This window comes from Colius striatus, chromosome 4 (genome assembly GCF_028858725.1).
Source record: "Colius striatus isolate bColStr4 chromosome 4, bColStr4.1.hap1, whole genome shotgun sequence".
Classification (NCBI taxonomy): Eukaryota; Metazoa; Chordata; class Aves; order Coliiformes; family Coliidae; genus Colius; species Colius striatus.
In genome coordinates, this window is record NC_084762.1 from 3,240,566 (window position 1) to 3,264,410 (window position 23,845).

The window sequence follows — 23,845 nt, forward strand, 5'->3', positions numbered from 1 at the left end:
TTCTTTTGCCTCCTGTAAATATTTGAAATAGCTATTCATTAACAGTTGCAGATTTATTCAGCACTGTTGTACTGCTCGTGAACTGGAAATAGCTTTTCTTTTTCTCTATATATCTTTTGGCTGACCTAAGTCTGCTGTTTGGGTTCAATCTCTCAGGATTTAAATTATGCTCCAGCTGAGAGCTAATCAAGGGTAGCTGACCTGGTTTACAAATAAACTAGGAACAAGAGCCTTATTTTTCCTTTTTTCTTTGAGGCATTGGGCCCATAGATGAAAACAAACCACAAACAGGACACGAATACCCTAATTTAATTACCCTAAATTAAAGCAGAAACCATTGTTCTTCACAGGTGAACGAGGTATCTTCCGAAAGGTCCTGGAGCATCCCAAAGCCTCACTGACAGCTCTTAAGCCCAGCCCATGTGCAATATTTGAATTTCAGATTTCAGTATTTTACCACAATGCACACAGCATATATTTAAGCTATCAAGACACCCTGGTGTGCACATCAGGAGTCCCACATATCTGTACAAATCGCAGCTCTTATTTTCATGGGGCGACATTGCAGAAACAATTTTCCTGCTTCATTTGACACGACTCCTCCTAATCTATTTCCACATACACCAAACTGGCTAGAAAAGCCATCTCTCTCTTTAATGTCTGAACTTAGAAAAACGCAGACAAGTCTTAAAACACACATTTTCAAGACCTGTTTGCTTTGGATTTCAAATAGAGGGGCCACAGAGCTCTCTAAAATGTGCTTGTATGAATTATACCTAAATCCTCACTTCTGTAACGCTTTAACGGCAAAATTACACGACAAGAAAAGCTGCAGCCATGCCTTGGCCAATGACAACAGCCACTAATGGCTCTATACAATGTAACTAGCTTTCCTCTGAAGGCTGCTAAAAGCCAAATAATGCATTTTGTTCAAAACCAAACGTTGACCAGTCTGACTTTATGTTAAATACTGTGAATAACGTCAGGGCAACGCAAATGGGTTTTTTTCTTCTACCTAGTTCCTGAATTGCTGTTTCACGAGCAATCACAGTCACTGAAGTTTTATGTCTTCAAAATACCTGAAATTTCATGCTTCTGTCTTACTCTAGTGGGAAATATTCAAGGGAAGGGAAGAAGAAGACAACAGCTAACCAAATCTCTGGGACCAAGCCTGGACTTCAACTATTTTGTAAGATACAACTAGTACTCTTCCAGCATTTTCTCACTATCACAACTGGGCTCATCTCCACCCAGAGTTTTGCTCTCATTATGATTCCAGTGAATACAGCATGAATGATTAAACAATTCCTTTCTATAACATAGAGATTGTTTACACTTGACATATGCAGTGAGTCGAGTTGTTTGATGCTGAAGTCTCCTGCTTTTGTGAACTGCACCTTTTTCATTTAATCACTTCTACAGAACTTCAGAATGAAGTCAACTTGGAGTGGTTCAGCTCAGCTCTTAGTTTCCTATTAAGTGTATTTTAAAAGTTTCAATCTTAGAGTGGCATTAAATACAGAGATGAAAAGGATCTGAGTCACAGTGGCATTGCACAATGTTGTAACAGGAGTATCAACGCTGCAACACGCAACCTAAACAGGGAAGGTGAGTCCTCATTACAAAAGCTGGTAGAGCACAATACTACAAGGATAATAAGCACTTTAGGTAAAGGAAAAGGGAGGAAAATCAGTTATTTGTTGAAATACAGCTTAAGAATAGCCATGACTAAGACCACTAGTCAGTTTAGCCTAATGTCCTCTCCCAAAGGACATTTAATACAGGCAGCAGAACATACTTGTTGAGTATTCAGCAAATTGCAGCTCACCCTGTAAGGCTTGTTCCTATTTAAAGAAAATGGATTCTTCTCTTTCAAATGTGCAAACTTTCCCTTTGTCCTATTCTAGGGAGTTTCTCAGCTTCAACCATATTATGAGATTAAGAATCCTATTCTAATACGCCATTGCTAGTTTCACTTAATGCCCTGAAACCTTGTGTGGGATGAGGTAAAAAGGAAGGAGATGACTGAATTATGCAGAGCAAATGTGACCAAACCTTGCTGCTTTTTTTCCTGATAGAAGAGAAGAGAATATCACCTTTGTTAAACAAACTTCTCTGGTTCTTTAAACTGCCAAAACTAAGAGATGAGCGGAGTCGTCTTGTCTGTAGGAGTCAGGCAGGCAAAATAAGCATTCACATACATTTTATAGTCAAGCCCTGCACAGTCAGAAACACTTCATAAAAAAGCAACCTCAGTAGACTAAGGGTTGATGGACACACAAAGGTGATCTGGTCATGCTATGAGAAATTTTGGCAACAGTGTCAATCCATCTGGTAAGTTATCCTCTGGACAGTGCCTACGTACCTCTGACAACAATGTACAGAGCAGACAGCATCCTAAACCAGTAATTGTCTGGATTCTCCTGAAAATATGCTTTTTATTTCATGTTACAGCAGTAATGGGCTTTATGTGTTGAAACAGACGGTCATGACATGAAACAACATCCCAAAGCATCCAAGGAATCCATTTAAACCTATTCAAACTTCTTACAACAATCCCCATGAAGAAGAAATTATTACTTTCAGAACATAAGACAGCACGTACAACCTACAACTCCTGATCAGCATTCTCAGGGGGAAAATGAAGTCTTGCAAATGTTAAGGGGAGAGCTCCTCCCCAGATCAATGACCACTCCTTGTTACTGAACTGTCTTGCTTCCAGTCTTTCCTAAGTAACAATCTCTCCCCTGCCAGCCCACACAAGACCATGGACGATGTCTTGGTAGTAAATACAGTGACCAACTGCTTATTACCCTGCACACAGTCATGCATTATTCTACTGTATTTCTCTTCAGTTGTTTACGTCATAATTTATAAGCTCTTTGGGGCCACCTCTCTTTGAAAAAGATACACAGTACTTAAACAGGAGAATCCTGATGACACACAGAGTACACAGTGCCTGAGCAGTTTGCTTTGCAAGGAGAGGGTCCAGTTAGAGTTTAGCACACCATGCTGCACACTTGCAAAATCGCATCTGATTGTGTCCTAAATGTGGCACAGATGTGATTTTTTTTGGCAAATTCACTGTTATTGCATGTTTGTTATATAAGGGTACAACACGGACAATTAAACAGATTGACTGGACTAAAACCACTACCAACACCAGCAAAAGGTATTAAGACATGGAACAAAAAGAAGTTCCCCTTCCTCATTTCTGGTGCCTACTATCACAGTAGACCTGGAAATAAGGGGAAAAAAACCTATAATGCATGAAATCAACCTCAAAGTATGGAGTGTGCCTACAAAAATCTAATAGTCAAAATCTACTGACATAAAATTCATGTGAATTAAGCACATACAAAAAAAACCCCAACCCAACAAGCCCTCAAAAAGTGCTACACTGAGGCATGAAGGCCTCCAATCAGAAAGGTTTCTCTTAGCTTCTAAACTTGTCTTGAATAACATCTTTTCTCCAACATCATTCCTGCAACTCATTAGATGACTTTGACTGGAATTATTGATTGAAGTTTGATGGAGTTAGAAGGAAATGGAAGCAAGTTTAAATTACTGAAAGCTCTTGCCCGCTGTAAAATTAGAAGACACCATGATCTTACATCCCTTAATGAAAATACTAACAACTTCTGTCAATTCTGTGCAGTTCTGTGAAAAACAGTGGCATGTTGTGAATCTCAGACTCCTTTGTGGCCACAGGGCACGGAGATGATCAGTATGTTTCCTGTTTTGATGACAACACCAAACATACTGCAAGCTCGTGGCAGAGTCGTCAGCCTTTGGCAACGGGTCTTGGAAACACCAAGTCTATTCTGCAAGAGTCTATCACCTGTCGTATGCAAGAGGTTTGAAGCATTCTGACAGCAGCAAGCTGCCTACATATATCACACACCACAAATGCACAATGGCTACGTGGGTTTTACATCAAAGTCAGCTCACGTCTGGCCACTGCAGAAGGAGACTTGAACTCTAACTGCAAAAGATCAAGTGAGAACAAAAGACATAGAACCAGAGAGTCACAGAACAGTTAGGGGTTGGAAAGGACCTCTAGAGATCATCTAGTCAAGAAAAACATGCATAAAACAATGATTTCTGCAGTTACTCTGCAATAAAATATAAATGCAATTATAGAAGGAGTGGCATAAGAAACAGATAGATATGTTTCAGCAATAAGCAAATTGGTTTCATTTCAAAATGAAACCAATAGAGGAGATTATCTCTTCACAAAAGCTAAGTGCAGGAATATATGGAATGGGAAGCTCAGTCACCAGGTAGCAAACAAGAACATAAAAGCAGTAATCTCGCAGGGCTAATGAGCAAACACAAAAGAGAAATGTCAAAGAAGGTGTAAATGGAAGTTGGATTCCTGTGAAAATGTCTAAATATGAGGGGAAATGCACAGCCATAACGTTGGTTTGAGAAATTCTAGAGAGGACAGGAGGAGGAACACCTTTGGTCATCCCATGGAATAGACATGACATTGTCTTGAGCCAAACTTGCCTAAAAATTGCAATAAGAGAAATGTTTTGCCACATGTAAAAGGAACTAGCACAGATTTCTGCTTGGGTGTTCTACTGCTTAATTTCATAATGCAGTAAGCTACAACAGAAGAGTTGAGCTGGAAAGGACCTAAAGTAACCCTTGAGTCCAGCTGCCTGACCAAAAGTTAAAGCCTGTTATTAAGATATTGTCCAAATGCCTCTTCAGCACCAACTGGCATGGAGTACCAAACACCTCTCTGGCAGGCTTGTTCCAGTGTTGGATCACTCTCCTGGTAAAGAAATGTTTCCTAAAGTCAAGTCCAAACCTCCCCTGATGCAGCTTTATACCTTTCCCACATGTCCTGGTGCTGGATCCCAGGGAGAAGTGAGCAGCATCTCCCTTTCCTCTCCCCCTCCTCAGGAAGCTGGAGAGAGCAATGAGCAAAAAAAGCTAGACACCAGGAATTTAAGGCAACTGCCACTGCTTTTATCAAGTCAAATTCAAAATAACGCAATGGAGCTTTTTATGCTGAACAAGACTTGCTGAAGACAAGAGAAGCAGCTTTAATACATTGGCAAACTTGATGCACATACAAAAACCACAATGGCTAGTTTCTGACTCAAGAGGGAAGTTCACTCAACTTGTAATTTTCTCTCTCAAATGAAGCTTGAAAACATCTACAGTATCACAGTTTCCTACTGAAAAGACCACTTTTTACCCTTTAAAATATCTCTTTGCTGTATAATGTTGGATATGTGTGCTTAAATATCTGTTACACAGCATCTCTGACATACCTGAAGACACTGCCTGCTTCTAATCATTGCTGATGGAAGGTAATTATCACTCTTTTTTTTTAAAGATCATTAGAAAAGATTACATGGGGCCACAAAAAAAAACCCTAATTCATTGTGCTATCCCATACAACCCCAAGAAATAACAGGTTGGTACCAAAATATTTATCTTGGCCTAAGTATTCCATGCACTAGCAAAGCCAGCAGGAAAAACAAAAAACACTCATGTGACACAAAAGACAATACAGAAAGAATTTTAATACACTTAATAACAACAACAACAATCTAGCTCTTTAGCTATAGCCAAAAAGCACAGAAAAACAAAGAGAAGTTGTTTATCAAAGTGTCTTAAATAGAGCAGCTCAAGCTCCCTGGAATGCAGCTTCAAATTGTACTTCAGGGACAACATTAGAATAAAGTCTGTTTTTTCCTAGAAGTCAGTGAAAAGGCTGAGTGAGGAGGTTCATCATAGAAAAACACTGTCACCATTCTCCTCCTTCCCTCTGACATTAAAAAACCCCAACACAATAACACAAGGAAATGCTATTTATAGCAAAGCTGGGTATGAAACACGATCATCTGTGATACAGAAAATTCTACTCTCATAAAGAAAAATCAGTTGGAAAGGATTTGAAAAATGGGACAGAGTTTGGGTTTTTTAAGGGTAAAGAGTGTTTGTTAGAAGAGATTTCCATATATGATTTTCCTGTCTTATGTGTGTTTCAATCTATGCATTGGAAAATGTTGATTCTATAAGTGAAGAAAGACAAAAGCATTTTGCAAGATGCAAGCATTTCGTTACACAGTGCTAAGTACAACACATTCAGCTCTTCCTACAAACCTTTGTTGTTGAAGTCAATGTATTCCTGTCAAAACTCCAGCACCATGAGAATGAGTCTATTCCAACAGAAAAGCATTCCACAGTACAGTTTAAAACCAGTTCTAATGGGCATGGACCGCATACCCATACTCTTGCTGCTAAAAGAGCAAGTAGAAGCCAATATATGCTGCAGCAACATATTTTATATCAGATGTTGAATATGGGGGGTTTTGCCTTCTGAGGTTTTTAACAGGTAATGGAGACTGTGACTTCAGTATGGGAGACCTCAAGAAACAGCCAAGCAGCACCTGAGTTTTGTGTTTCTTCATTACATTCACCTTACAAATTCCGTTTGGCTTTTGCAACCCCTTTTGGAGGTGTTTAAAGTGTATTATCATTTGCTTTTTCACTCTCAAGCTTTCTTTAGTCTGGCTAAAGTGGAGGAAAAAAAGGGCTAAGATATGGTCTGCATTTACAGAAAGCTGCAGAGGGATTTCTTACAAGTGATAAGACAAGGGGAAAGGGCTCTAAACTGAAAGAGGAGAGATTTAGATTGGACATGGGGAAGAAGCTCTTCCCTGTGAGAGTGCTGATGCATTGGCATAGAAAGGCTGTGGCTGCCCCATCCCTGGCAGTGTTCAAGGGATGGTTGGATGGCACTTGGACCAGTCTGTGCTAGTGAACGGTGCCTCTGCCCATGGCAGGGAGGGCTGCAATGAGATGACATTTAAGGTTCATACCAACCCAAAGCATTCCATTATTCTATAGGTAAAATCTGCCTTTAGCTTTGCTTCCTTTTTGCTACAAAGCATGACAAAAAGTGCCTTGAGGCACACTTTCTTCAGCTTCTATGCAACTTTTTGTTATGATGCCTTGGATAATGACTGGTCAATACAAACAATAATTGCTCTTCTAAAGTTGTTTTTGCTGAAGAGCAACAGACACTTGCTGAAGTTTAGCTTACAGCTTCTGGGGGAACCAGCATCAAACTTTCAAAAGGAAAGGGTTTTTTTTTTTAAGGAAAATAACACTATTTAAAAGATAGTGAAATATTTCACCTGAAATGAAAGTGAAATGTTTCAGTGTAAACCACTCCCTTTCAAAAAAACCTCCAATCATTCCACTCTCCAGTGTTTTGTTTGGTTTCAGTGTTGATCTATATTTTGAAAGCCAAGAGGTAGTCCTAAAACCAACTAAAACATTCAAGTCCATCTAAATATTTAATCCAGTGCAAAAGGAAACAAATGCTTTTATTCTGAGAAGCACCAAGCAAACATTTGTGTTCTACACAAAGCAGATTTCCCAATCTTTCCACAAGACGACTGTATTAATAAACACACAAAACAAGACTTCAAGAAGACACATCCAGCTACTTCATCAGCTATTTGCCACTAAGAGGATATAGGTTAGTTTTATTTGGTATTTAAAATTATACATATAATGATGAGTTTTTCTTTCCCTGTCTTGCTAAACAAAGTACACCCCAATCCATCCTTACCACAGGCTTTGACTATATGCTTGAATCATACAGTGCAGACTTCATTTCAGTGAGTTTCCCAGCATTTTCAGGTGTAACTCCAACAGAAACTAACCAACGGCCACAAATCCACGGATCAGTTTGCACATTGTCAAGACTCGAGTTTCTGTGAGCAGTGGAAACTCAGTTCTCTGACATCAATGGGTAATACCAACACAATCTTTCTATTGAAGTTGTTATCCAACAGGTTTCTCAGCAAAGTCTCTTCATCACATGGCTAATATGGAAGGAGAGTTTGCTTTCTTTCAGGATTGTTGCAGAAATCATGGAATAAAACTTAGGACAAACCAGCAGGAGAAGATTCTTGTCTTCTGATAATGTTACTCAGCTACAGAAGAAAAAACGTTGGTGTGGGTGTAACAGAGACATTTACTTGACAGAACAGTGACACTAGGAGGGCTAAAATATGAGTGTGTGAGGAATTAAGATTAGTTAAGGAAGCTTTCCTGTGGGACATGCTTCACATCATGAACGAAGGCTGTGTTGAAGGCAGCTTACTCCCTCCCGGGTCTGTGACCAGTCTCCCAGTAGGTGTTTCTCTCACATCAAGGTGAGATCTGCATATACAACAACTGCTCTCACTATGGTCTTAGTTTTGCCTCTAGAAGGACCCTGAGCACACAAGCTAGGTCTCCATCTGAGTGATGCCATCTCAGCACGTTCAAAGGCCAAACCCATCCAGGGAAGATGCAGCCCAAGACCTAAATTAGTCTTGTCTTTGCCAACTAGTGGGAAACTAAAAACATTGCTGATACTTAATATTTGTATTTGTCCTCTCATGACTGGCAGCTGCTCTGAAAACACACAGAGAGGTATTTGTGCAGGAAGAAAACCAGTTACCAATTAATAAAGCAGGATGCCTTGACAGCGCTTCATCACAGCTGCTAGAACCAAAGATCCTTAGCAAAGCCCTCAGTGATCCGAAGACCTCTGGAAACCAGACACATTAAATAAAACCAGTCCTTCCCAAGCATAAACATCTGTTTACAATAGTACTAGCAGAGAGAGAAACATTTAACATCAACCTACTTTAATCTCTCAACACTTCAAAATCTACAGCATTAGGCATAATTGCTGAAGACGACTAATGAAAGTCAAGACTCAGAATCTTCACTCAGAGAGCTCCTCTGCTTTGGGAGGCTCCATTTTGCCTCAGAGTTCCTACACAGAAGCGTTGCTCAGAATTCAACACCATGCATGCCAGGGAACCATCACACAAATAATGGAGTCAAAATAAATGATATTTTGCCACTGCAATCATTCATCCAGTAGCAATTGTTCCACATAGCTTGAGGATACGAGAACAGTGTTTCCCAACAGGAATTGACTTTCATTTGAGCTCCCTGGTTGCTACCAGAAAATAAGCTAATCTAGGAGTAATTACACACTGTATATTTTAATAGCAGTACATTCCCTGCCATCTGCAACAGGCATGCAGTGCTAAAGAAGTGTAATTTTGTACTCTTACATGCTGCAGATTTCCATTCTAAAGCAGAATGAAATATAACAGATAATTCCACAAAACTACTTCTGTTTCTAACTTGATTTGCTGAACCAGCAGAAGTTGTTTGTAATATCAATCACAGAACCTTAAAGGTTGGAAGGGACCTTGAAAGATCATCTAACTTGGCCCAGAAAGTCCTCACAATACATTGGGTTCACAAATCACCAGGTAGCAATCTATTATCTGTCTTTTTAAAAAGAAATCAATTTCAAGTCTATCCAGGACATCACTCCCCACAGCAGCCAAAGCTCAACATTCTTGTCTCCCTGGAACACTCTTCACCCAGAGCAGCTCCCCCAGCCTTCAACTTCAGACACTAAATTAAACCACATTATTACACATCAAGTAGCTTTGGGAAGGAAAGAAAAGAGCTCTCTCAGAGCTGCCAATGCACTTCCCTAAAACACACCATTGAACATGATACAGCAAAAAAAAAAAGCCCCATACCACTAAATTGATGACACAAAGAAAGTGCTGTACTATCAGTACTAGAAAACCTCTTTGCATAAACAATCTTACAGTAGACATCTGTTCTCCAAACAAAGGCTACTTTACTGTATTTCTCAATACTTTTTCTTCTAGTGGCTGTCTTACAGAAGTCTGCTATTTAATGGGATTTGACAAGCCTGTGCATGTAAAGAAAAAGAATATAACTACTTACTAAAAGTTGAAATTCAGCAGAAAAACAACATTGAAGTTAAAGAAGCACAAAATCTCAATAGTCTGCTATTTCTCTCAAACAGGTTATTCTGTTCAAGCAATTTTGACAATTACTGAAGCTGATGTCAGTCATTTCTTCAGACCTATTATGGAGGTCAGGCAGGAGACAAATCCATACAAATAAACTCCATTCCAATAAACTGAATACTTAGTCCAATGCATTATGGAAGCATGCAGCATGTACTAGAAACCTGCAATGCTGTGTGCACTTCATATTGCATGTAGGATATTACAATTAAAAAAAACAACCCAAAACCAAGAAAAACACTTTCCTTCAGAGGCTGGAAGAACACAAGATACAGGCTGAGTGCGAGGGAGCACTGGCAGGGGCTGCCCAGATGGGCTGTGGAGGCTCCTTCTCTGGAGACATCCCAACCCAGCTGGATGAGTCCCTGTGTGCCCTGCTCTAGGTGCTGCTGCTCTGGCAGGAGGGTTGCACTGGATGAGCTTTCCAGGTCCCTTCCAGCCCTTGAGATTCTGTGATTCTATGACTTCAACCATCTCTTCTTAATCAGTTGATTTATATCTAGTTTATGCTTCTACAAATAAATTGAACATATAAGTTATATATCTGCTGTTACCCAGTTACCACTCTCAGCAGAAAACCTTAAATCTTGGTTTTTATAAAACTAACCAAAAAGATAAAGGTTTGGACTCTAAAATACACTTGAATAAATACCTACTCACCTACACAAAGCATGCAAACCTCAAACACCAGCAGCTGAATCAAGTCACAGAGATAAATATTAACTAAAAAGACCAAGAGTTTCAAAAAATCTTCAGAAACCATCTTGGAGACAAACACAAAAGAGAGTGAAAACCACCTTACAGCTGCTGTCACACAGATATCATACTATTATGTACCACATCACTTGCAGTCCGGGGCTGGTCCAGTAACTACTTGAAATGGCTCGTAGCTGAGTGGAGACCCCATGCCTAAAGACTGAAGTACAAGAAGTGACTGAAGGAAAACTGAAGAGTGTCTGATCACAACACTAAAGCTTGTTCTGACAACAAGAAATGCTGTCTCTCCATGTCAGCTGCAACCCTATCAAAGTATGATCACCCAAATAAAGCATTTTAGCTTTTTTTTAATGTGATAAGATTTAAGGACTTGTAAAAAAAGTGTTAAGTGCAGCTCTTCTAATTCATTTTCAGTATGTCCCACAAATGAAACATCTCACTTTTGGGGTCTATCAAGTTGTGCATGGAAATACATACAGACAAACCAACCACTCCAAACGACAACAGGCTCTCTTGTCTCACGTGACTTGTACAAAATCGTCACATACTGTTCTGCTGCTGTTCCTGTGACATACCTCAGCTCTCCTAAGAACCATTCCAAAGAGGAAAAACATTTCATCACACATCTGTGCCTCTCTCTGTTTGCACTAGAGCTTCAGCAACGCATCTTCTGAAGAAACTGAAGTGATTGTTGAAGAGATTGTGGGTCAGTTAATTAGATGAGAAGTTTCATGGTGACTTTGAAAGGCTCCAGTCTTTCACTGATGCAAACACTAATAAAATCTCCATAAGCTGCAAACTGAGTCTCTGATTATCTCAGGCCTGTTTCTAAGCATGTGAAATCTGGAGGCAAAGCCTGCCATTTTACAACTCTGCACTTGCTTCTTTCCTCATGTCCTCTGACAAAGGTGCTAGCGTGAGGCCAAATAAGAACAGAACTCCCTGGAGATGCCTGCTGAGAGCCACACCATAGCATTTCTTCAAGACATTTCGAAACAATAGCTTAAGGGCAGGTTTTTTCCATTAGAAATCAAGTTATTTTGAAAGAGTCAATAGTTATAATAAAGGCTGCAGTACAACAGATGAATTGAATTACTGAATTTTTCAATCCAAATGTACAATACTTGAAGCTCAAAAATCCTTCCCAAAATTTCACATTTATTGTCTGCACAAACAAATCAAACTCCAGTTTCCTCTCTTGTTATATCACATAAATATATCTTCATGTCAATTGACTGTGGACTTTCTGGCATGTAAATACAGCTGTTATCAGGACAGCAAGGACTGGGGTTTTTTTTGTTTTCTTCCCATACATGCAGTAAATCTAAGTAAAATTTGAACAGTTCAATAAGACCACAATCCTGACTGTATTATCCATCCCTTCTCTTCGTCACACTCCCTTGCTGAATTGTTCAAAGTTTCTTTGGAACATTTCAGCAGCTCTATGGTGTTATCAGAATAACACCATTCTCATGGTACTCAATATAAAAGTACTTACACCTGGATGAAAGCAAAAGAACATAGTGTTCCTTTGCTACCTGTGTGTCATGCTATCACTGAGCACTTACTTGTGTCTGGTAACTGCTGCCTACTAATAACTGTGACCATGAAATGGCAGCTATTCTCCTGCACAGAGGCTACTTCCCATTTCAAAATCATCCATCTTGTACTACTGAAAACTTTGGGCTCTCTGGAACATGTTTCCTGCACTGTTTTTCCACCAGAATAATAAGTTGATGTCCTGCCTTTCAGTTACTGACCATTTCATAATATGCATACAGGTTTTAGCAACTTGTCCCAATAAAACACGAGATCTGAGACGTGACCAGATTCCTGTCTATTGAACAGCAATGTAATTCAGAGCAACAACAGCATTAATTGTACAAAACTAAGCAACAGGAGAATTGTGGTGGCAATTACAGATAAGCTTCACAGAAGCAAAGAGAGTTTGGCTTTTAACAAAAGCAAAAAAAAAGGCATTTACAACCTGAAGTGAAAACTTTCTTCATGGATAATATATAACTTAGGGCTTGTGAGCATAGGCTTTGATTAGCAGAACTAGTCTTCCTTGCACACTACTGATGGGAAGAGCCAGAATTTCATCATTGACCTAAATAAGGTTCATTATGGATCCCCAAATAAGGATGGATTTAAAGACATGTTGAATCATTGGAGACCTATTTCTTACAAGAATGGCTGCAACACTCAGAGCCGCAAGTGAAACCCACTTCAAGTACTGCTTGTACACGCACAGAGGATGTGAGATCACACGTTGCAGCTATTGCTCTCCTCTAGATTCAAAGCATTTGATACTGAAGTCAGAAGCAGATGATTCACCTCAATTACCTTGGTAGTTTTTAAATACATATTTAATCCTTCAAACGAAAAACAACACCTGTGCCTTGACACAGACTGTATCTAAAATGAACCCTGGCATCATTTGGAAATCTGTGTTTCTGAAATGTTTAGAACAAATATTAAGGTATAACGAAGCCATCATAACTACCAGACGTGCAAGAGGTTTTGGCAGATAGGCACAGAGTATCCTACTGCAGGAAAAACTTCTTTGATTGGATCCATATGACAATACAAATATCCTATGGAACTGAAAAGCTGAGCAGCTTTGTACGGCTCTCAAACATCCCAGAACTCCTCCAGGAAATCCATTAACAGAAAGCACAATGTATCTTTGACAGGGTTTTAAGGATCCTAGAAGGGGACATGAAATTTACTTTTATTGTTGGGCAAAAAGAAACTCCACTGCCTTCTCCTTTAAGAAATCAGAGACAGAATGAAATGACCAAATATTACAGTTTCCCCATCATCACAACAAAACCAGCCTCTCTAGCAGGGAACTTCATTTGAACAAGACTAAAATCAAAATTAAATACTCCTTCTGGTAGGACTAATGTTTTGTAAATAGTAGGGCAACACAGAATGAAAGCACTGCTTTCTAACAGCTCTGACTACTAAGAACATTGATACCATAACTGAGCCAGATGGTATCGGGACCATTAAGCGTGAAAATCAGAGCTGGTAGACTTCACAGAGGTTGACTTTTCCTGTCAAGGATAAAACTCCTTACCTTGAAAAGACTGTTTGGCTCTGTCCACTAGTTCTTCAATTGGGTAGCTTGCTAGATCTCCTCTGGCATGCTTAGTTTTGCAGTAGGTACATGCATTGAGACACCTGTTGAGAAAAACAAAAATACTCAGTTTCTAGCAAGAAAAAAAAGTGTATGTATGTGCAGAGCTGTATTAAGTAAATCTGGGGGGGAAAAAAGAGATTTTACATCTATGACCAGAAAATAGCAGTATTCTGGTTTCAAGTCAATAAAGTAGTTTGAAAAGTGCTGTGTGAATGCTTTTGATTTACCTGACCATGTAGTAAAGGCAGACTAATTCAAAGTAGAAGGATGGAAAGAGCAAAACAAACAAAAACTACCATTCATCATGTTTTCTTGGATTAGCCTTTGGATCCTGGAAGAGCCAGGAATGTAACAAGCAGAACACTAAGAGGAGTTTGCTGCAGCACTTTTTTCCCCTTTCCCTCTTTTTAAAGCTGATATTCCCCTACAGTTTTGTATACATGAAAGCATTTAAAACTCTAAATCTCCTCCCATCAGAAAACCCCTAAAATAAAGAGAAATGCTTCTCTTATTCACTGTTATTAGAATGTTCTAAACACTGTCCATTTTCACAATAAAAAAGCCACAGCTTTACAATATAAAGCATTTGGGAGCCAGGCAAGGCTAATGCTCTAACTATGGGAGTATTACTACAGAACTGTCAAAACAATCAGGAAATAAGCAAAGATAACCCCAAGGGTTCTGATGAAGTCATCCTGTGTAAGACTACAAGATGATGTTTACTACTTGGGATATATCTTGTCTTCCATTACGATCTCTGGCAGCTCCAGGACTAGGGAATGACTGCTTTGCAAACTCTAAAAGGTTTTCCTTCATGTTAGTCACACCTGGTCTGCACAAGCAGTGCATCAGCAAGGCAGAACACTGCCTACAACATTTTCTCAGGTGCCCTCCTGCACATAACCTTGGCTCCCAGACCTCCACCAACAGAACCTTACTGCCTGCCAGAGGACATCTAGGTAGTTGGTGATTCTCTCTGTTAGACTGGATGATGTAAATCGTGCATCATCTTATTTATGTGTATTGTTTCTGCCTATCAGACCCAAACAGCAGATTTTAGTGTTCTAAAATGGATGCTCAATGATACTGCCTAACCACAGCAACGTGACTGTCTTTTAACAACTAAAAATGTCTATCAAACAAGTTGCCATTGAGTAAAATATACAATTGCCTATTAAAAACAGAAAGAGACCTAAAACTGAACCTTTATAACCTGCTCCAAACAAGTGAGTCATTCCTATCCAAAGACAACTTACTCATCAGATGTGAAATCATGTCTCTGTATCTCATCTTCCTCCTCCTGCAAATCAAAACTCTTTTCATTGTGTGAGATCTAAAAGCTTAAGAGTAGCATTTGAAATCAAGAGAGTATGAAGCTCTGCAGAAGGAATATCAAATGGTAAGAATACTAGGTGTTAAGCAACAGTATTAATAGTGGGATATACTGCAATAAACTTGGTCACACGGAATGGAAGTGTGCAGCAAGAAGCATGAAGAAAGAAGGGGAAGTTATTCTCCAAATATCCAGTGTATTAAACAGATCATATCCTAAAACTGAAACAAGGCAGACTGTGATGTCATATAGAAAAGGACCAATTATTAAAAGCAAACAAAGAAAAGAAGACCAGACCTCTAAATCCTATTTGTACTGTATTTGGAAACTCTGGCTTGAGAGAAAAGCAAATCTTTTGGGCTACAGCTAACCAACAACAGGCTGCAGATTTCAAATACTTGTAAATATGCTGAGCTAGCCACTTTTCACAGGTTAGAGAATTACTTAGCCTTGAAAATACTCATTTTAACCCAACTGTAAGTATACTGAAGTATCTGTAGCAGTGTTTTCCCCTCATAAGACAGCCTCTGCTCCAAGTTTCCAGCATAACAAATTATTCATATGTCCGTGCTGTCACATACTCAGACCACAGACAATCAAGTGGAAAAAGGCTGTTGGGAACTCCGAGAATCTGAGTGCTGCCTCTTGCAAAGCATTAATCACCAGCAAGTGGATCATCTGAAGCAGCCCAGTATCTAAACCCCTTCTTAAAAACCAGCTTTATCACAGCTAAAGCTCAAATCTATGGGACTAAGAAGCCAACATGCTAGTGGTTGCAAAAAAGCGTTCTTCTTTGTGTTAAACTAGACACCACCTTCAAGCACTTAAAGTTGGTTTGTAAATGTTAGCTTGCACTGATACAGGTCAAAGCTTTTTTGCCCCCAAAAATGACAGGCATTTATAGAAACAATTACTAATGGTTACTGTGGTTGTAATTACCAACGTGTTTTGGATAAAGTTTGTAATGGTTCCAGAAGAAAAAAAACTCAGTAAGTCCTGGTTTTCCAACATACTAAACTGATTAAAGTCCTTTGAATTATTAACCTTTTGCTTTAAATTATTCACCCTTAATCAGCCCTGTATCAAAGACACAGAACTATTTCATAGCAAGGTAAAATATTATCCACACATAAATTACTACCATGTGGCTAATTAAAGAACTTTCTGAACACTTTACCAAACTGAGCATCACCAACATTTTGGTCAAGTGCCTGAAATCTTGTTCTAGACAAGAAACAATGGTCTTCACATTGTTTAGCTAATGTGTGCTCATGTTGTGCATGGGATTAAGCAGACTCTTCATTTTCAAGACAGGAATATTCCCCATAAAACACATACTTAACATGAAAGGCTGCCCCTTACAGATGGAACTAATAATGAGTAGGAATACTTATGACACAGCAGGCAAATAAAGACTTTCCTTCAGTGGGACTAATCAGTGGATTTCAGCAGCAGATGAGAATGAGACTACAGACATGAGGAGCAAAATCCTGGTTCCTCTTAATGTTTCTTGTGCTCCTAAGTTTAGTGAAGACAGGATTCCACCCTCAGATAGGAAATGTATAAAACATCTTTCATTCAAGGATCAGCAAACAGCTCAATTACAGCCTGGGGTGTGCCATTAGCGTGCCAGTCACTCACATCTAATGTCACCAACCAAGAGCAGACATCTGCCAGCGAGATGGAAGAGCTGAAGAGCTGTCACAGGGTCATATGGCAGCAGATCCCTGCTGCTCTGCAGGTGGTTGAGTTGGAGGAAAGGGGGTGGGCATTGCCCCCTTAATTTCCTGAATGATCCAGGAAATTCTTGCTTGGTATTAAGCTAATGAACTGGTTAAAAAAAAAACAAACAAACACTAAACAAACCAAATCCACAAAACAAAAAAACCAAACACCAAAATGGGGATAAAAAACAAACAGAAGAAGAAAAAAACCCAACTCAACTAAATCCCAGTCCTGAAGTGGTCTTACCACAAACCAGAAACGTGTAGGAATAAAGTAAAATATCATTAATCACAATTCAGTCAAAAGACTAATATCTGCCCTTGTGACAGCTGAATAGTTACACAAATTCAAGATTTTATCAAGTTTGAGGTATTAAAGGTAATCACTCTGCCAGCAGTGCAATGCCCTGAATGTCATTGGGATGTGACATGCATGTAGATATAGAAAGCCTGCTCATCAGTCACCCATGCCATCTCCCTGCACATACCACACTTCCTTAGCAAGCCTCAATAATTCCAGCTCAAGAGTATTTTGTGTTATTAAACTGGGGTTTTCCTGAAAGGGGAACATGTTTTGCTTGTTTCAAAATACAGTTTGCAGAAGAAATTTAGGCTTTGAGATACTTGTACAGTTTCAAGTGTAATTTTGAGTAAAACTCTCTGTAGCGTGAGGAAAGAGAAAATTCCCTTTGCAGGTCTGAGTGAGTAAAAGCAATACCATAAATATGTACTCCCAGCAGAGGAAAAGGAGGTGGATACTAGCCACAACTTCCTAAACAAGAGCTAGTGTAAATCTACAAGTATTTTTCTCCTTAGGATACAAAGTTTTGTAAACCATTTATGCTATATTGATAGTTAAATATCACTCTATTTATAAACACCACGAATGTTTCTTAGCATTTTACTTCTACAAATGCTCTTTGTAATACCAACATTTCTGAGTTCTGTCACACTCAGCTGCAATGGATCAGGGAAAAAAAAAAGGTAGTTTAGAGAAAGAAAACCCATGCCAAATACATTTGACTTATTTTCAGGAAACTCTTCTTTTGCTTCGAGCTTGCACATTCAACAACAAAGCTTTTCAGCTCTGATAGGGGAGATAACATCCTGCAAAAATTCAAGGTATGGGAGGTTGTTTTCAGTTTAAAAAGACTGAGGATCTAAAATACTTTTGAAACACTGGCAAGTTATTTCTCATCAAGGCTAATTAGCCACATTATTACAGCAACAGTTTCCAGCCTCCCAGTTTGTTCAGATTGTGCTTGGACAGCAGCCACGGGGGCCGTGCTACACAGATGCACTCAACATCATGATGTTTTTCTATGGGATAAAACCAAGACTTCCCCAAATTCACCTTTGTGGCCAAATCTTGCAGAAAATGCTCTGCAAGTGCAATGCCAACTGAAAAAGGAAAAGCCTCTCGAAAAAGTTTCAGCTGAAATCAGCACGACCCTGTCAAGAAACACTGCACAGTGTAAAGGACTGTGAGACATTGTTCTCTAAGTGGGATGCAACTATGGGATGCTCTTTTCTAGCCCTGCAACCTCCTCCATGCTCAGCAAAATGGGAACCAAGTGCACTGTAATTTTGTTCTTCCACAGACCTTTGAAGCCAGTGTTTTATTCGGTAATGTCTCACCAGCTACTAATCAAAAGGAATTTGGCGAGAAGGCAGCTCAGTTAGTTTGAGAAGCTATAATGTGACTTAATTTTTGTTCTTTAAATATTTGCATTTTGTGGAACTGAATTCCTGCAGTCAAGTGCAGGTGATTCAAAGGTCACAGCTCTGCAGTGACAGCATCATACATACAACTTGCTCACTTTAAGGCCAATGATTTAACACCAGCGAAATCAAGTGCATCAGTGGTGCTTTTTAGTGTTTCTCCAAAGGGCTCCTTGATGAATTATTCTGCCCACATAGTTGTGCCATTGTTTTAATTAATTCATTCAGGCATTCTAAATTGATATGACAAGGTAAAACATCCCATTGCTAAGCTGCAGAGATCTGTGTTCCCCACCCTGACCCAAATTGGTGCGCTGCTAGATGCTTACTGGAAACTACAATGATTTTTCTCCTCTGCATTTCAAACTGAAGCTCTATGATCCACAGAGACATTAATTATTTTAGAAGCTTTTCCAATGACCTGCTTGGCCACGCAGACCACAGCTTTGAGGCAGATCATGGCAGTCATTAATATCAAGAAAGCAACTCAGTCGAAATAGCACAGGTGGATAAATTAGGTTCTGTGGTTGCACAGAGCAGAAAATGCCACGGCATGGTAACAAGTAATCAATTCTTTCCACGGTTCACAAAGAGCAACATTATTTGGGAGACGATGACTCCTGGCCTCAGCCACAAAGGTGGTAAAAATAAAGAGTTCTGACAGAAAAAGCTTAGACAGAAAAACACTCAGAAATCTGTGCACAGCTGATCCCAAAGAGGCAGCGGCAGAATACCCAGTATCACTGCTTCAGCATGCATAAGCAATTATTCTCAGATTCCCCCCTAATGAACTGCAGTGATTGGAAAGTGACCTCTGAGGACAGGGTTCTGGGAGGCTTGCTTTAATTTATGACGTTTTAGAGAGCTGAGACACGACAGATGCCTTAGTACTTAAAGCATCAAACAGTATAATTTGATTTAGAAAGCCCTACCAGGGGGAAGATGCCTTATCATAACTTATACAGAATGTGCTGCAAAGCTGAACTAGGTTAGAAATGGACACTTTCATAAACTTCTAAAAAAATAGCTTTCAAAGTTTCCCAACAACATACTAAGGATTAAATTAAAACACTTCCAACACTTTTGAAGTTCTCACATTTGAGCATATTTGAAGCTCTGTTTCAGGAATGAAGCATCTGAGCAGATCTCCATGAGTAGAAGGGGAAGGGTGAAGGGAATCCAGTGTCCTCCTATAAGCAGTCCTTTTTATTTATCAGGAATCTTCACATTAGCAGCTCCTCAATTGCCTACACAGAAAACTTGAGCATTGCCTGTGATAAGAGCTATTGTTTTTGCTTCCTTAATGGCTTATGGGACAGACTCTTTTAGAGTGGTGAAATCTAGCAGGAAACATTAGGCTGCAGTTAATTCTGTAACAAGCAGCAGGTACCACACAGATTCTTGGAATAAAAGGTATTGTTTTTGTACTGGTCAAAACATCCTGGAGGGCAAAAATAAATACATCAAGTTACACTTCATCAGCAGTGAAACTACCAGGCTTAATTTAGAATTTATCTGAGATGGCCATCAGACCAATTTCCAAAGAAAGTATTTGTACAATGTCTGTGGGAAAGTCAATCTGAATTGTCTGGGTGAAATAATGGAAATCAGTGCATAATACAGAACAAGCTCACCATTTATGATCTAGAAAAAAAGTCAACAATCTCTTCCTGATGACTGTGTCCACACAGTTTTCTGCCCCAAAATGTCCCGTTGGTTGTGGCAATGAAATGTTAAAAGCTCCAACGTGGACAAAGGTCTAAGCAACATCTACAGTTAACACTACATTGCTGCTCTTAAATGTCATTGTTGTCTTGTGAGAAATTAGTTAGTCTCACTGAAAACAAAAGTGACTTACAAAGAGCAGAGAGACATGTACTTCAAGTACATAATTCTTTGTTGTGTATTGCTTTGTCAACTTGAAGTGAAAGAAGATGACACATTTCAACATCATTGCCCAGTGCTACATCTGCCTGAGTCTTTCCAAGGAAGTTAATTTACACTACTATTCTTATAAGAGTCCAGTGACTGATTTCTTTTAAAAACAGACATTTAAACCAAGGGCCTTATGTTTGCCTTGAAGAGTCTCTAAGGGGATTTTCAAAACCAAATTAATCCCCCTTACACAGTTATAGAACTGAGTCAGTCACGTTGTTATCTTGAGGCATGGCTTCCTCACTGCCCACATGTCTCAAGGACCTCTTACAGGGAAAGCAAGTTAAGGTACTTACTTTTGAATAATTAGGGAAACTACTTTAAATAATTAGGCACACTAACAGTTATGAATTCTTGCATTATGTTACCACTGAAGTATATTTAACAATTTCAAAGCACAGTGACAGTGCAGGGAAAAAAAGGGAAACAGTAGCCTTTTGTTACTAAGCTAATGATCCTCAACTTCTCCTTCTGCTTTAGTTTTCCAAAATTCTGCCCTTCCAATGATTCCTCAAGCTCTTTTCTTCTACTTGATTTTTTTCTCCTGCCATTCCCTTCATTTTTTCCTGTTGTCTTGCATTCGGTGACCGTCACACTTGTAACTCTCCCACGGTGTCTTCGTGTCTCAGTGACCAAAACGGTCTGACTTCCTTCCAAGCTAGTTGGACTGTGTTTGTATGCTTTGATTTCCTCTTTAACCACTCAAGTCTGTGGCGAGTCTGAAGCTTTTCCAGTTCAATTGCTGCCAGCTCTGACAGTGACCACGACTTGATAACCTTGCTAGTTTCCTTTGGCCTTTTTTCTTTTAAAGTACAAAGACACAACTAGTTTTTATCTACTGAGATGTAAGTTGATCTAATTGAATTGGTAAATTATTTCTCTCACCTCCATTGCAACTCAGATACAGTCACAAATCAGAGAGACCGTGCCTAAAGCACTTAATGCACAAACCAGAGCATTACAAGCAGGTCACGGAACTCCTTGGGGATTTGGGATCTAAACAACCTTCAGGACATTGCAGGCTGGAAAATACACAACAGGCAGCTCTAGTCACCAATCCAGACTAGTTGATCCAGACTAACATCAACAAGCCACTGTGTTTATTGAGTATTTATGGCATTGCTTTCACAATTACACTCCAAAAGGGACCATGCCTTTTATCCACTACATGATTGCATAACAAAATAATCCAATGTAGAGTATTCAACAATATGAATCAAATCTTCAACACAGACCTAAGACAAACTCTGGATACCTCTAAAAGAAAAGAAGAGCAGGGGGACAGTAGATACCAGAGTTCTGTGTGGAGTGAGGTATAGCAACATTACTGCAAATTATGCCTCATAAAGGTAAGCTCTATTTAAAAGACTGTACATAAATCAGGTACATATTGCTTTGCCAAGAACATTTTCCCATTTAAGTGTTGTAACCATTATACAACAAACTCATCATCTTAAAATCATAAAGAATATAAAGTCTTACTCTTTCTTATTTTGCAGAAGGTAACAAACTGGATCAGCCTGTGTAGCTGAATATCCTAAAAGCAAAACAGCTTTGTAAAAAACAGCCAGGGAATATGAATACAGCTAAAGAAACAAAACCATTCAGCACTGAAAAAATCTCATTCCTACTAATTTAACAGTTGTCAGACAGACCAAGTCTTATTCCCCCATGGAGATGCACTTCTCCTTACACAAATACACAGCAAACACACAGATCTGCTTGGGCTGGTTGTGTCTCAGCATCGTTTCCATGCAACATACCAGAGAGCATTGCAGCCCATGTCTCATTTCACAGCAGCAACATCCTTAGTTCTGTAGAACCTGAAATTCAGTTGGCAGGTTGAGAGCATTTTACCATCTACAAATATTTTGGGAACTTTTTTCAATGCTGTCTGTTCAAACTAAAGCTTTCAGATCAAGTCCTAAGAAAAAAATCCTATTTAAAACATGCTTATTTTTCCTGCATTTATTTTATCCTCATACACTTATCTCATCCAGCCATTCTGCCTCCCAACAGATGACATTTTTGATACTTGAAACAGTTTAGATACAGGTTGTGTTTAAATTAATTGTATTTAGAGAACAAGGCACAAGAAAATGACCTCTAATCTACAGCTATCAGATTGAGAAAAGGAGATACTGTGAAAGAAGAATAAAGATGTAAAACATAATCCATATAGACTGTCCCTTTTGCCATCATCGAAATGCAGCACCTAAAAAACACCTCACAGCAAGCACCATCACTTCACAGCTACCTCTACCTTTAAAGACATTTGTACAGCATCTCACAAACTTCCTGTTCATACAATCCTATAATGGTTTGGATTGGAAGGGACTCTAAGATCAACCCATTCTAAATCACCTGCTATGGGCAGGGATATCTTCCACTAGACCAGGCTGCTTCATGCCCCATCCAACCCACCCTAGCCCCAATGACCTTTCCTATTTATTTGACTGCTATTTTATTAAGAGCAACAGCTTCACTCCCACGTTCTGCTTTAACATTACCAAAGAAGCTGTGAAGTACAGCTGCTGGAATTAACTAGTACTATAGAAACAGGGCATAATTAAGATTAATGATTACATTTCCCATTATAGACTCTGTATTAAGTTCAGCAGCTGCCTGAACCACAAAGAATGTGTCTGTTGCATATTAGCTGATTATCAAGCGTCTGCAGCAGCTTGGCTTTCAGCGTGGATGCAAGGGATGGATACCTAGTGCATGAGTGGAACATTTATACAAGCAGGGAACCTGTACAGAAAGGGTAGGAACTAAAAGGCACTCAGTATAAGTTTGGTATTACTTTGGTGCTTTTACATAGACATACTTCTGACCTTGGAGTACACAGCTTGTTTCCACAAAAAAACCTGCTAAATTAGGACTCAAACATGTCCAAGAAACACTTCTGAGACAAGCGTCAGACACAGTAAGACTCCCTTGCAAACCTATTCTTTCCCTACAAACTGCAGATCCAATAAATAAGCACAAGAGTCGCTCATGCCTCCTTTTCAAGGACACTGGGCAAAGCCCAGTGGGGATGTCAGTGCTAACCCTTTAGTTGGAATGCAAAGGTTATTTAAACATGTGCTTGGGGAGCAGACATCGCCATATTCCTCTGAATTACAGAAATGTAAGTTAATTCATTAAGCAGAGATGAACAATACAGCTAAACTCGCTTAAAGATGGTGATAGTTCCATAAATAGTTTAAGCTGCAATAACGTTTCCCCTCTGTTATGTAAAGCCTTCATTCAGATTATCCCTCATTTAAGTGCTGAGTTAAAAACAGACTCCCAAGAGTTATTACATTTTACTTCACTAAAAACTATTCCCAAAACACAGGATAAAAGTTTCAGAATGTGTGTGACTCCT

The 23,845-nt window shown here is 39.3% G+C and overlaps 1 protein-coding gene across 1 annotated transcript in view; it reads right to left on the reverse strand.

The window, feature by feature from the left end:
• Positions 1-23,845, reverse strand: part of CDKAL1 (CDK5 regulatory subunit associated protein 1 like 1) — a 335,233-nt gene that overhangs the window by 185,231 nt on the left and 126,157 nt on the right. Inside the window, exon 9 of the mRNA XM_061995176.1 lies at positions 13,696-13,799. Coding sequence (XP_061851160.1) covers positions 13,696-13,799 — 104 coding nt within the window. The remainder of the gene's footprint in view (positions 1-13,695; positions 13,800-23,845) is intronic.